At 39.8% G+C, this 15,346-nt stretch overlaps 1 protein-coding gene across 9 annotated transcripts in view; it reads left to right on the top strand.

The window, feature by feature from the left end:
- ZMIZ1 (zinc finger MIZ-type containing 1) overlaps positions 1–9,213 on the top strand; it is a 535,099-nt gene extending 525,886 nt beyond the window's left edge. For 7 of the 9 annotated variants that reach the window (XM_086922439.1, XM_086922438.1, XM_086922436.1 and 4 more), the window contains one exon: positions 8,801–9,213. In XM_086922439.1, the coding sequence (XP_086778565.1) occupies positions 8,801–8,908 (108 nt within the window). In that variant the 3' untranslated portion in view covers positions 8,909–9,213. Of the gene's footprint in view, positions 1–866; positions 1,119–8,800 lie in introns of all 9 variants that reach the window. The other 2 variants (XM_086922442.1, XM_086922437.1) reach the window with 2 other exon arrangements.
- Positions 9,214–15,346: the final 6,133 nt, after the last annotated feature.

The raw sequence follows: 15,346 nt of genomic DNA, 5'->3' as shown, positions 1-15,346 counted from the left end.
GCTACCACTGATTTCTTATAATGATATTACCAGTTTATGGTGCATTGCACAACGGTGAGTATTCAGAAATTGAGAGCTCCACTTCAAAGACGTTTTTTGTGCTGGACCTGTAAATAAAGCTCATTTGAATTTACCACGTTGTATCATTGCCACCGAACTAACTGGGTAGAAGAAGAGAAACTACTTATAAATTGATGGTCGAGTCAGGATCTTCTATGTGGCGCACATTATTTGTGAGAAGTATTGAGCGAGATTTCAATTTTAAACATGTTAGAGGGTCTAGGAATAAGGGCTATTACATGTGCAGTGTGACACTCCAGCATCCATGCTATTTATTCTGCATACTTAGGCACATTCCCTTGAATATGAAGTTAGTTTAGTCTGAATGTGGTCTTCATTTAAAAGGAGTAGCACTGACTGGTAGCTTGTTCAGCATACCCAGTTACAATGCTGGGGACTACACAGGGAAGTATGTAGACCAGCTCTCCATGTTCCCATAAAAGGATTTCTCGTGAACCATGTGTAGGATACAAGACATTTGTTTTGTGATCCTAGCATTGGTAGAGTGCCCAATACATGAACCAGTAAACAGAAGTAAACGTTTTGACCAAATTTTTTTAGAAATGGCCTTGGGTGAACAAGAAGGACTTTAAATAGTTCCTGGATGGATAATACCCATTGCTTTAGCCATATACACAGTTTGAAGAGACAAAATGATATCACCTGTAAGGATGGGAATGGTCTTTTTCTCGCTTATCTGTGATACCGTCTCTTTATTCCTAAAGAAAATCCACAAAGGGTGTGTTAATTTTTCTTCGGACATCGTTTGGCCTCACTTTCTTTCCTGCTTTTTTCCTCCTTCGCAGATGCCTCATCCTGGCAGCTCTGATCAGTTACATAGTTCCCTGCAGCAAGGTTTGCATGCACACCACCACCACCCCAGCAGCCAGTCAGGGCAGCCATTACATCCCAGTGGTCCTACACAGCTGTCCCGGCAGCCGCCACAGGCCGCTCCTAGCAACCATCCACACGGTGACCTGACCTTTCACCCCGCCTCGGCCTTACACGGTCAGGCGGGAGGACAGGGAGCGCCCGACATGACGGAACCCTCGCTGGATGTAAGTTTCTCATAACCACTCTCTGCCTGCCTGAGAATGTTCTTTTGGTCTCTTGAAGAGGGGCAGTTGGGGAGGCGGGAATTGGGGTTGTGGGTACATCTGCATTGAAGGCGAGATGATCTTCCAGCAGCGTTTTGTAAGCATCTGCACAACCTGCGAAAACCATAGGCATCTTTCTTGATAATGATAAATGAAGCAGAAACGTCTTAAAGGTTGAATTTCAGTGTTTATTGTACCATATATTGGATCAATCACACCGAAAGTCTTCTAATAAGGTTATTTCTAATCTCCTTCCCTTTCTCCAGTTGCATGAGTCATATATGCACCTGTCTATACCTTTAAAGTTGAGGTGCCTCTGAATTCAAATAATTCTACTATGAATGTGAATTATTCCTCGTCTCCTTTGGCAACACTTTATTTCAGCTTTATGGTGCTAATGTTAATGTGATGATTTGTAGCAGGAGTTTAGCAACTCAAATAACCGTGGCCCTGTAGTGTTGTTAGATTGATTTAGCTCCTATTCCTAGCAGGTACGTCACTTTAAACTTAAGTGTTGGGATTTAATATTTTCCTAAGAGTACAGTACATTGCAAAGCATGTGCTATAGTCAGGGTGATTATACGCTTTGGAAAATAGTCTGATTATAAACTCCTGTTCAGCTGGAGCATACTTACGTTTTGTAGTCTCATTGCTGTTAAGATTGGTCAGTTCCTAAGATTGTAGGAAGAATCTGACATTTGTATGGAGCCTCGTTCAGTGAGCAGCCACTTTCAAGCACAGACTGTAAGATAGTGAGCGTACCTACATCTGCCAATGCGTTTATCCTCTTCTGTGAAATTCCACTCGGAAGTCAGACATTTTATGCTCTTTATTAATCCTCTGTTTCTGTGCATGAATGTGTTCAAATTAATACACATTCTGTTTGTTAAGCCCTTGATGATAGGCTAAAACACATTTGTTACTGTGAATAATTATTAGAAAGGATTTGTTCTATTGGATTCAATAAAATATTTTTGGTAGGCCTTGTTCTGAATTCACTTCGACTCTTTTGATAGTATCACAACATATTATCGCGTGATAAGGATTGTCGCACTATTTTCTAATGATACACAGCACATTAACAAGGGGTACTGTGGATCAGTGCTTAATTTGAGCCAGTGGTTCCCTGTGCTCGGCACCAGCAGTTAATTGTCAGCACCGGCACTTATACCAGTCTGCCCCATGGTGGCGGTGTTTGTATAATTTAATGTTGAGCAAAACAACCAGGGGCGACTCCTCCATTTGATTGGGTGAGCATCGGCCCACAATCCCCATAGATGAAAAATAAAATGGAAATAAAGTTTATTTATTACCATTTTATTTTTCGTCAACCAGTCCCAAAGTGTCAGAAGATGGGTTGGGGCTATTGCTACCGATTGCCAGCAGCAGGGAGCTGTGCAATAAAGTTTAAAATGTGCATGTCTCTTTGGCTGACCGTCTTGTGATGGCCAGCCAGGCATGCACATTTTAAACTTCTCTAACCCAGCTGTCTTAGACAGCTGGGTTAGAGAAAGCACAGACCTCCAGTGCTATTTAGAGTGCTGAATGAGGCTGCTCCCTCCAATTCTAGCACTTCTCTCATTCTTTGAGAGCAGCGCCAGGATTGGGTAGTGCAGTTTCCTGGGTCTGGAGCTTTGAGAAGTCACCCGAGGGAGGAGGACGTCACGCTGCAAGCAAGGAATGTAGGTCTATTTTATTATTACTATTTCTTTGTGCCCCTCACCTCACCACTGCCGGTACATGCCAGCTGCCACTGACAACAGCTGTTTATTAACTCATCCTACATGTAAAATGACTAATGCCTGCCTCCCATGCATATCTTAAAGCTTTGGGGTCCTGTAATAGTCTGAATTGTCATGCTTGTAGGAGTATGATGGTCTGTTGTTGTGTTGGTACTGCCATTGGCAGCGCTGGCAAGGGCATTGGGTGGTGCAAGCTATAGTGGCCTCTTAACAAGAGCCCTGGCACTTACGTTTTTTTACAAATTAATCACTGCCATGAACCACTGAGTGCATGGCCAATAACAGTGCCTACATTATATGATGCTGTTGCTGTTACAGTGCATAAGTGGACAGGTCATTTTGTGTCACAGTGATCATGTGAGTTCTTTGCTTTGTCAGGACAGACGTTATGTTGCTTAGTAACATCAGCAGATCTATGTATAAGTTGGCTGGTATCTTTGGCACAATTGTTTAATCAGTGGTTGATTTGGTGACACGTCGTTTAGGAGTCTCTGTACATTTGTGAATTGGTTGCTTTGGTCACACCATGTGGATTTAAAATAATATGTGTGGTTGCAAAGTGCACACATGGCTTCTTTAATATGCTGTCACAGTGTAGGTGTTCTACTTATTGCGTCAGTCTGTCAACAGACCATAACACTTTTCAAGCACTGGAGCCAATATGCTCTCTCTGTACCATAAGGGGTAGAGCTTTTTTCTCAGCAGTCCTTGACAACCATTTCTGGTGCTAGCACAATTCCGTGTTACACTTGTTTGGTAAAATTCCCCAAATTATGCCATATTGCCACTGCGCATAATTATACACCATTTGCAGTAAAAATTCACCATGAACACACAGGAACAACAGAACGAGAGCGGATGTTCAAGGTGTTTCGTATGAATGTATCCTCATGACAAAAAAAAGATGTGAAGAAGCATTTTATGCTAAAATATGGTGTGAAAATGATGGATTTGCATTTTGTGTAGTTTGCCAACAGTTTGCATTATTATGCTAAAGCAAATTACTTGAATTTAGCACACCCCTAATTTCTGCACTTCATATTTGAAATGTCTATTCAGGAAGGGACTAGAAAATATTTATGCACCAGGCTCTTGCCAGAAAGGACTGCTTACACTGCCTTGCCAGAGAATGTATCATGCCGCTTTTTGACTACATCTTTGGCCAAGTTTCCCTGTAGAGGCTTGGCCCACACAACCTTCTATCTTCTGCAAATTTGAAGTAACTTTAATTGTCTGTTATTGTAGAGACTAAAGGCATAGCTTGCCTTGGAAAAGCTGTGTCGGCCTGGCTTGTTCTTTTTTTGTGTTCTGTCTGTCTACGAGTGGACTAGACAAATAGCGAGGCCGTTGGATGTGCTCTTTGACCTTGCTTGACATTAGACATTTGAGCATAATTTAAATCAAGGTCTTGCCTGCTATACCACGACTGATAGTAGAGAGTGGTTACTGCCCCCCTACATCATGCTGTAGGATGCCTGAAGTATTGGCGGCTGCTGATAGACAGGGGTATAGTGTTTTTTACCAGCACACTTGGAAGGCATCAGCCTCATAGTCTCTCCCTAATTAAAATTAAAACAGTACATCTTAACAATCTAGCATTCTATTGACTGTATGTGGAGCACAGTTTGTTATGTTACATGCTTGCTGTGGGTGAGACCAGGTGGCAATAGACAGAGCGAATGGTGTCCATAGAGAAGGTTGGATGCATGTTTGCACAGAATGTTAGGTTTCCTCATTCCCTGTGGTTACGACTGTGCCTTCATGTCCTTTGCTCCTGGACCCTTTCTTACAATCTAGGAGAGTAAGCATCCCTTCCCTACCACACAAGTTTCTCCAATGTACCTGGGACCCTTTGTTTCCAGTACTGTGCCGGGCGTAACCTTGGCTGACACTGTCTGTTGGCAATCTACAAAATACCGCTACTGGTTTGTATTAAGCACTTACTGCCAATCGTAAAAATCCCACTGAAAGGGGTGAACAAAGGAAGAATATCCTTAAAACCAACATTAGGGTGTTTTTTTTTTACGTTTAAACTTCTTCTCTGGTGACTTTAAAAACCGTGTGTAATTTATGGGTTTCTCAAAAGCTGCAACTTTTGAAACTGTTTTTTTTTACGCCTTTCATCATTCATGGCTTTCTCTTTTTAACCTCTTTGCTGCTCCGGCAATTCCGCCGCAGCGCTAGGGGAAGGGGGTGCCGCTGGGCGCTCCCATGCTCGTGACGGAACCTCTCCGTCACGAGCCTCGGGCGCCTTGTGCTTGTGACGGAGCGGTTCCATCACGGCCCCGCCCGCTCAACAGAATGAGCCTCGCAGGCGCGAAATCAGCGCCGCGCAGGCGTGCCGAGCGGGTCGTGACAGAACCGCTCCGTCACCAGCACAGCGCAACCGAGGCTGGTGATGGAACGGTTCTGTCACCAACATGGAAGGGGTTAAATTTTCATGAGTAATGTCGCGGATTAACGAGTGATTCTCCTAAAGGAATAGCTCCAACCTTACTATGTGACCGATGAATCTGTGTTAGGAACGGGCAAACTTAATGGGGCTCTTGAAAAAAATACTCTACAACCCCAACACTTTTTACCCAGTTTCCTGTATTAAGACAGATTTTCTGTCTCAGAAGAATGATAATGTGTGCAAATAAAGTAGCAAGAGGTTTGTGACCTTCCTGTGATTTATGCTTAAATGTAGATTTTCAGCAGTAGCGATGCATTTTGTTTTTCTGATACTTGGTTAGAAAAAGAAAGTACACAAGGGTTGTAACAATTGAAGGTGCAATTTTACACAGAATTAGTGATTATTTTCTGTTTGCTGTTTCTTGATGGTGCCCACTTTAAAAAAAAAAAAAAACCTTGTACCCTAAATTGCTTCTTAATATCGCAAAACGAGCTTTGGCAAAGTCGATAGGTCTTGCTTTTGAGAGTTACTGGCCATGGCAATGTTTTGAAGCCGTGCTGTACAACAGTGCAGATGCTTTGCAGTGTGACTAGAACTAATTTTAAAAAGCACTATGAAGAAGCTAGGGCTCATGCATGTTTTTTTTTTTACGTGCATTAGGGCTGGGCTGGTTGATTTCATAGTCTTTTTTTAAATAATTATTTTAGCCATACTGCACAATAACCATACTGCTATACAGTATTGCTACACAATATTTCCTAAGTCGGAAATTCCGATGCTGTACAGCATGAAAAAAAGCAGATGGCAGAGCCAATATCCTCGAAGGCGAAACTTATTGGCTTTGCCAATGCTTGTTTGGCCTTGGCACAACTCCCCTGTGATTGTGAGCAAGTCAGTTGATCTCCGCATGCATGAAAAAGAAAACGATTAACAGAAAAATACTATTGCATAAAGAAAGCGATTGCACCCATGTACATGTCTTGGTGAAAATACATTTGTAAGCATATACGATCTGTTGTCATAATGAAAGCAGATTACATATTTCAAAATAAACAATCATTTCACAGGGGAAAATTGTTTCTTTCTGCAAGTGGCTTAGTAAAACAGCAACATATGGCAAAAAGTTTAACAAGGAAGACAGGGAGAAAATAAAATAAAATATTACTTCAATCACAGCACGATCAGTGGAAGGACAGCAATCAAGCAGAAGCCAGAATGTCATCCAATGCCAATGCCGAATTTCTGATGGACATTCTGAAAATGGATGTCATGAAGTAGACTGGGAAAGAAGAGAATGGGAAAAATATCTGAATGCCATCTGTGTATGTATGATATGAGAAGACAGACGAGGGGATATATATTATTACGCTGCAACAAGCTATAGCTCTCACAAATTATTGTTGTGGCCAACAGCACGACATCCTGTAGAAGGTTCCTTTTACTGTCCATACATGTTAATATTAATCAAATGCCTCAAATCTTGTTACCTTCATGACTTCCTTGTTAGTTAGAAGGCTCTACTTCTTCAACTGGCTCTTGTAGAGATCAGTGTATAAACTCCCTTTCACAGGTTTGAAATCTGCTGCTGTCAGTTCACGTTTTCATACTTCTGCTGTGAATTAATAAATATCATAGAGATGGGTTTTAGTAACGCCTGTTATTAACGCATCATGGGTAAATGTGGCAATGAATGTTAAGCAGTGAGCAGGCTGTAAGCCCATTCTTTCATATATCTCTCTCAATCCGGAGCGGATGCAGCACATGCGCTGTCACAGGCGAGACATAATGAGAGCTGCCTTTTTGTGGCCAAACTGACATATAGAAATGGCTGAGGTGGATGCTTTCGAACTATAGTGTCTTTCTTGTAATATTTATTCAATATAATATGATAAACATTTTTTATAAGAGCCCTCTATATTAATGAACATGGAGTTCTTTTGAATTAGCTGGGAAATCTCCATCCCAAGTTAGTGTGAAAGTAAGGGAAGAGATCTTTCTGTCTGTAGTTACTCATTTGCAGTCTTGTTTTTGTATATGTTTGGTTGTTTGATCGGCATACTTGCAGAAATGTGTTTCTTGTGGTCATAGAGAAGCTGTGAGTCATTTCACGAAACTAAGCAAATTTACAGAGGTACTTTAGTACAGTTAGAATGTTTCCTGGTGGCATACAGTACAAAAGAAGGAATATGTGTTGAGAGAATGGAATGAAGAGAGGCCTTGAGGTCCTTAAGATATTCTTTCTGCTGAAGGTGGGGTTTGTAAGGCTGAGAAGTGAATGACATGGTCGTGCCATAAACCAAAATCTGAATGTTTTGAAGGCAGATTTGGGGCTAACATAAAGGTTGTACTTCAGTGGTTGCAGATTGCGATGGGAGTTTATCTGGGAGGTGGTTTTGAGAGGTACGTTGGAGCAGTGCTGTTGAACACCTTAAATATGACAAAGCAATGCACAGAACTTGTATGCAAAACAGTTCTACATGGATACCCAGCAAGGCTTGATATTGACGGCAGAGATGTCAGAGTTCCTAGGGAGGTTGAAAAAGATTTTCATGGTGACGCAAATAACCTTGTCCAACAATCCGAACCAATATCTGGGCAGACGGATTAAAGAGCTGTTAAGAAACTCAATCTGCTCTTAGCAAGCCTTTTGATAAGGGCCCTGACAGTGTGCAAAGGAAGTCGAGGTAACTTTGCAGATGCATACTAAATGTGGATACCTTGAGATTCAGCAGTGGTGATGAAAATAAAGCACACTTAGACATTTCAAATAGGTGGGTATAGGATTAAGGCATTTTGGATAAATGGATGGTTCCAAATGGGGCACTGGGTGCTACGACTTGGACTGGCTGGATTTTGGCTGACTTTTCAGCATGAGTCGCCAGAGTGTCACAATGCCGAGTTTCTGATGGACATTCTGAAAATGGATGTCATGAAGTAGACTGAGAAAGATGGGAATGAGAAATATCTGAATGCTATCTGTGTTCGTATGATATGAGAAGACAGACGAGGAGATACATATTATTATGCTGCAACAAGCTATAGCTCCCACAAATTATTGTTGTGGCCAACAGCATGACATCCTGTCGAAGGTTCCTTTTACTGTCCATACATGTTAATATTAATCAAATGCCTCAAATATTGCTACCTTCATGACGTCCTTGTCAGTTAGACGGCTCTACTCCGTCAGCTACCTCTTGCAGATCAGTGTGTAAACTCCCTTTCACAGGTTTGACATCTGGTGCTGTCCATTGACGTTTTCATACTTCTGCCCTTATTTAAATAAATATCATAGAGATGGGTTTTAGTAACGCCTATTGTTAAATCATCATGGGTAAATGCCATTTGTGATATGCTTTATATTAGCAGTTAATATTAAGGAGTCTTTGTCGGCCATTGGTTTTGTCGTTTTCTACCTTTTAATGCAAGTGTATATGTGCTTTCAGTTGACCTGCACTTCTACACATCACCATTAATCTGTGCAATTTACCTTATGCTCTTGTTTACAGCTGCTTCCGGAACTCACCAATCCTGATGAACTCCTCTCCTACCTGGATCCCCCTGACCTGCCGACCAACAGCAATGATGACCTTCTATCCCTCTTTGAGAACAACTGAAACAAAACTGGTGTTGTCTTTTCTCGGCTGAGTCAGTGGCACTGCACAGCCACACAATGAGGAACCGCCACCTCTACCCTCAGTACTACGCACTCCTCCTCCTTCGACAGACACTGAGTGACGGCATGGGAAGGACTGCATCCCACACCAGCTGGCCATAAAGCTCGTGGAGACAGGAATGGACCATGTTGTAGAGGTTTTTTGTTTGTTTTGTATTGACTATCCCTAAGGAGTCAGAACCAGCCTGCTAAGACAGTGGCGCAGCTTTATAAATATATATATGACCCCTTCTGCCACAAACACATAAATATTAAAACATATATATATATATATATATACAAAATCAATGATTTTTTTAATCGTGAAAAAAGAACAGTTCGGATTTTAAGCAGTGGTGTCCAGCGAAATATGAACTGGGAAGAAACAGATGGACCTGCTGCCTTGTGCCCGGATTCCGGCATGTCTTCCCACCCCTTCCTTGGCCACCACTCATCAGAGTTCTTCCTTTTGCGAAGTAGGAGGTTCTCAAATATCAGATGGACTTTGAGATTGGATGGGCATGCAGTTATAAGACTGGCTATATTTCCCTCACCAACATTGAACATGTTCAGACTTGGGGTGAAGTGATTGAACACAGTTAAATCAGTCAGTACCCAGTCTATCGAAAATAATGGAAAGGAACTCAAAAGGAAGTAGCAGCAATCCTACCGGGCCTAAGTCTAGTCTAGTCCACGGACAATCCCTCTGGTTTTGCTTAAAGATTCTAAACCTTCTGTCCTTTCTTAGGTAGGTAGAGTTGGCGTATATGTCCATTCAGATATTCTTGGACCTAGCAGAGAGAATGCGGTTTGCTTTCACTCCCCACCGGAAAGTCTTCTGGTTCCCTCGGTCAGATGGAGCAACGAAGGGAGTGTCGAAAGGAAAACATCTACAAGATCGTCATTATCATGTTATAAGGTGGAACATGGGGCATTCTAACCTGACAGTCAAAATTACTTTTTTTAATTTACATAATGTACACACAGTCTAGTCTTTTATTTTACCTATTAGAGTTTTTTAAACCACAAAATTAGGGGTATCCCAATGATCCTCATTGAACTAAGGTACCAAGCCTTTCTTGGCCTGTTATGGTTGTTTGGTGGCATCTCTTGCATGTGTTCCATTGGTTCACTGGCCCCACGTGCTGTCTGTGTTTCTGTCCCTTGCCTCCTTTGATAAACGATGTACACTTGATATATCAACAACGTGCATGCGTGCCAATCTGGGTGCTAAACCCTGTTTTCTTAGACCACATCCTCTCCCACCTTTTGCACAGATCACGATCATGTTTCAATATCCTGTCTAGGTTAAAAGAAGAAAAAACATATCTTTTAATCTGTTCCACTTCAAAGCAAATGTTTTTAAATTTATTTTCTTTAAAGTGCCAGCTGATTTTCGCTGCTGTTTTTGAATCTTTTCAGAATTCCATTTTCACCTTGCCATTTTCTTGTTCACAATGTAAATAGGATGGCACATGTTAGGGCATTTGCTTTTTTTTTTTTTTTAAATTAAGTACCAAAGTTGTATTTGTAAATTAATTTTTTTATTTAAGAAAAAAAACATGAAAAAGCGATCGCAGCAACAGCAAAAATTGAAAAAACAAGTGACCTCTATTGGTCTCTACATGCACGGTTTTTAGAGATTGATCTGCAACACCATTTATATTTTTGGGTGGGGAAGTGTTGGGGACGAGAAGGATCAGTAAGTAAGCTTCCACCTCCTCCCCCATTTCTGTTAGCAGTAGTGGTGAAACTATCTGAAGAAGGTTGCCAGCCTTATTTTTTCTTTCCTTTATTTTATTTGTGTTTTTTTTAAGTGTTGCTCAGTATGCAAAATCAGTTCTTTTAAAGAAGAAACCATAACCCGCTATTGTAAATAATCTCTGAATATTTTAATAATGTCTTTGATAATAATAACGATAATCACTGTTCAAATGATCTCATTTGGTCCACTTTTGCTGGTGTTTTAAATACTTGGAGTCCCTTTTTGCAGGATGGGGGCACTTCATCTGTGTTTTTAAAAATGTGTTTGTTTCGTTTGACCGGCTCCACAGGCTCATATTACCCTTCATTTGAAAAAAATGTATAAATAATAGTGGGGAGGATAAAGTTACTTGGTCTCTGACTGCTGCAAACAGAATGCAAATGCTTCTTTGATTTTGCCTGTAGCTTTCTTAACTGTTCTCTAGACTAGCCACGTGCAGTGCGTATTAGAACAACATTTCAAATTTCAGTAACCTCTGACCAATTTCCCAGGTCTTTTCACTGCAGTCATTGGGAAATATTCTTTGATCCTGTATTGAGTTTGGCACAAACTCAAGTGGAGTTACTTTATAAGCGATTTGTTTCCAATTCTGCTCTGATCAATTCAATTGATGTATAACTAAATTCTGATGCTATTTCACCAAGCCATCATTGTTAACTGTTTCTATAGTATTTTATAACACTGTCAGGCAGACCTACAACTGTCCTACGCAACTGATATGTATTGAAACCTTCCAAGATGCAGTGTAATCTAAGGTATGCTCAGCAAAAGTTCCACACACGTTCATATTGGCTTCCCATGAACAGCATATCAGTTTGCTGGAAGAAAGTCCTTTTCATATTGCTGAGTGACACACTAGCACTTGTAGAAGTATGCCTTTCCTTAGGTCACAGCTGTGCTAGCGATAAGAAAGCATGTGGTCTTTTCCATACTTGCCAACAAATTATAAGCACTAATTAGAGTCAGTTTAAGACCTATATTCACAAAGTGTATATCTGCGAGTTTCACATGGTTACTGAGCTTGGATATGCTCCAAAGAGGATGAATTTGTTTCCTGCGGTCCTGAGATTTTCCACTTCTAGTCTAGAGAACATTCTCTGTACTTCCTCAAAGGTATTGTGGAGCCAAAATATCACACTCCAGGAAAACTCTTTTTAGTGTTGAGTAAACAGACAAAATATGGTCCCTTTGTCTGATAGCATAAAAGTGAAGCACTTTATCGGAGGCATATTTTAAGTGATGTGTTTGTAAATGGCCATCAAAGGTACTTGCTGGAGTGTGATTGTTGGCATTCCAGAAATGAACTCAATCCAACAGCCAGCCTTCTTGGTAAGATGTATGAGCATGGTAGAATTGGCTATGGAGTAATCCGCTCCATAACTGGTAAACAGGATTTCAAATTGCAGTTCAGGGTAACTTTCAAAAAGACAAATATAGGAAAAAGAAACAAACTGGCATTGAAAGGTACTTTGAGTGTTAGCTTCGGATGCAAACAGTGGTCATGATAGAATGTTGAGGACCATAGAGAATCAAATGGCATACAATTTCTGTGCATTAATATTGTCATCAGGATGCAAGTTCGCTATGTATTTTAGTTTTCTTCAAGTTTGAGCATGACTGATCACTGTGAATTTAATGGTCGTTTTCCACCAAGCAAATTTCTTGTCTGGTATTATACCGCAGCCTCATCGAAAATCATCAGTTTTGCCTTAGTTATTATTTTCCATCCTATTTCAACCTTAACTTGTAGGGTTGGATCAATTCATATGACAGGGTCTCTTTTTTTGGTCCCTACAGATAAGTCCAAAAGCCTTCATTGTGCTGAAATACTACAAACATCCATATGCATGCTGGCCTTTGGCACTTCTAACTAAAGCTATCTGTGATCCACTTAGTTGCCCCTATTATTGAGAACCTTGCGGGGTCATAATTTTCTGATGACAGCAGCCTTCTACACTTTTTTGGTCGTGTGCTACCTTTGTTGCATTTTCTTACCATAGTTTCAGTATGCCTTCATCTTGAGATAGTACTTGCATGGATATTTTTTTGACATAATGCTTTTTTGGACAAATTACACCAAGCCTCTGAATGTTGTTTTTTTGTAAATTACATAGCCTGCGACATTCTTATGCTTCTGATGTAAGTAGCTGAGCTTACGTTGTAGATTGCCATTTTGTTTTTAACCTGTACCGGAATGAAGCTCTTTGATCACAAATAGACTAGTATGGAAATAAAGCAGGGAACAGAACCATGATATTCTGACAGTTTTCTGACACCATGGGTAAGTTTCACAAACCATTCTTATTTGAGCTTCAGGAGTAAGTCGCCTCTAATTCTAGAAATAATTTGGTCGTTCAGTCCATCTATGATCAAAACTGCAGCTGGAGAAATATGAGGATATATTCCAGAAATCGGCATGCCCTGGAAATTGTGCATATGAGCCACACATGTTTACATACATATGTGAATTCAGAATGAATAGTGTTGGAGATGACGGGAAGCAGAAAGTTGCCCAGAGCGGTCAGATGTGTCAGGCAACACTAGAATAACCTGTATACAAATCACAAGGGCACCACCTGCAAGATGAAGGGCATATTCTGTCTGCATTGAAGGGCATACATTGGTACACAGAGTACCTGCATAGGGAGCCAATGAATCGAATGTTTAATAGTACCTACATAGTGAGCTTATGAATCGGATGGTTAACACACACTTTCTATCAGTTCAATGGAATCTATGATGGATTTAGGTGGTGGGCAGTTGCTCACACTATCTCTGCCAGGACTAAGATTGAAAAGTCTTTTTTAGAATGAATGCCAACTGATTTAATTTAAAATGTCCACTGCCAGCAAGAAAGATGGGAGGCAGTGGTAATCAAAATAGTTTTAAAATGTTTGCATTGTGAGTTTAGGGAGCACTCCATTCTAATTCTGGTTCAAACGTTTGGTTCTCTTTCTGTTGTAAATTTTCTTTCACTTTCTCACTACGGAAAGTAGGCCCCACCCTTGGATAGAATCTGATTAAATTGCAAGGTTATTTTTTTTATTTCTTTTGCTGTAAAGGGATTTTAAAACAACGGACTGACAAACATTTAAAGAAAATAAAGTCTGCAGCAGAGACCCAAGGGACACATTGCTCTGTACATATGTAAATGACGAAGAAAGAAATGTTAACAGAAATGCATTCATTTTCCTTGGAATGTGCATTGTTTTTTATTTTGCAAAAAAAAGAAAGAAGGAAAAAAAAGCTTGCCACTCCATCCTGCGTGGAAAATGAACTCCATGTGCTGGCGTTCGTGACATCTCCGCATTTGTTTCTCTTGTGTAATATACTCGGACCCTTTGTGGAAAAAAAGATACTTTTGTTTTTTAGTTTTTTTTTTTTGTTTTATCAATATGTGTAATATTTGGTGTAAGTGTACCTGTCTTTCTCTTTCACCTTTGTATTTTGAAGGTGCTACAAAATAATGATGAAGAATGAACGTGGGACAATGAGGAATGATAATGAGCTGGAAAAAAAGCAGATTGTAACCAAATTCATACTTTGTACAACTTTTGATATCATGCTCAGATAACGAATTATTAAGACGATAAACACCGAGGTACAATCTAAATAAAGTAGCACATGCAAACAAATGGTCATATCCTTTCCTTTGTACATTGTATGTACGATGACATCATTTCATACTTCAGACTGGTCAGAAAATACAAATTGTGATTTTTAGTCTTGCAAAATTGTATGTAGCTGGATGTGACAACATAATATTTATCTAATAAATATGTATTCAGATGAAACCTGTATGTTAAGTGTGTATATTTTTCTTTTAAAGCAGATACTTGCTGTTGCACTTTACTTTTAGAATAAAATATACAGACGACCTAAGAATACAAATTTGGAGGAAACAAACTCTAAGTACAGATCACCAATTACTGACAAATAACATGCACACACGATTAACTTTCAAAAATCTACGCAAAAGGTCAACCAGATTGCGACTGCACTAAGATTCCAATTCAAATCAGTTCAGTTCATTCGTCTTTATTTCGAATATTTCATCATAATAGACACAAACGTAAAAAAAAATAGTACAGTACAAAAGTACAATCCAATATTTAACAAGCATTTACAATGCAATGGTCTCGGCATTATTAAAGGTAGAGCTATTGGTATTGCTTATGATATTTTTTTCTCGAAATCTTAAGTAAATGTCATTGTTATTTACATTGCTAATAGCTTAACTGTTTGCATATACGAGATTTATTGCATTTTCACTTACACAAAGAGTAAGTGGTAGAGTAGTAGGGTGAGTAGTTGATAGTGAGTAGGAGAGAGTTATTAGCAAATAGAGTATTAGATATCTAGTTGTAAAAAGTGAAAGAGTGAGTATTAAATAGTGAGAGAGTGAGTAGTAAAGAGTGTTAAAGCCACACACATTTACATGCACAGCAACACTCTTACATATCTAAAGTGTATTTTTATTTTTAGTAGTAAAGAGTGAGTAGTATAGAGTGAGTAATGTTGAGTATTCAAGAGTATAGCAGTGTGTATAGCAGTGTGTGTAGTACAGTATTACTGTAAGTACTATACATTAGATGCTATTTAGTACTACAGTAAGTATAGAGTAGTAAGAGTTGT

The sequence above is a fragment of the Lissotriton vulgaris genome, chromosome 5 (genome assembly GCF_964263255.1).
Source record: "Lissotriton vulgaris chromosome 5, aLisVul1.2, whole genome shotgun sequence".
In the NCBI taxonomy this organism is placed as follows: domain Eukaryota; kingdom Metazoa; phylum Chordata; class Amphibia; order Caudata; family Salamandridae; genus Lissotriton; species Lissotriton vulgaris.
This window is presented reverse-complemented; position numbering and strand designations above follow the sequence as displayed.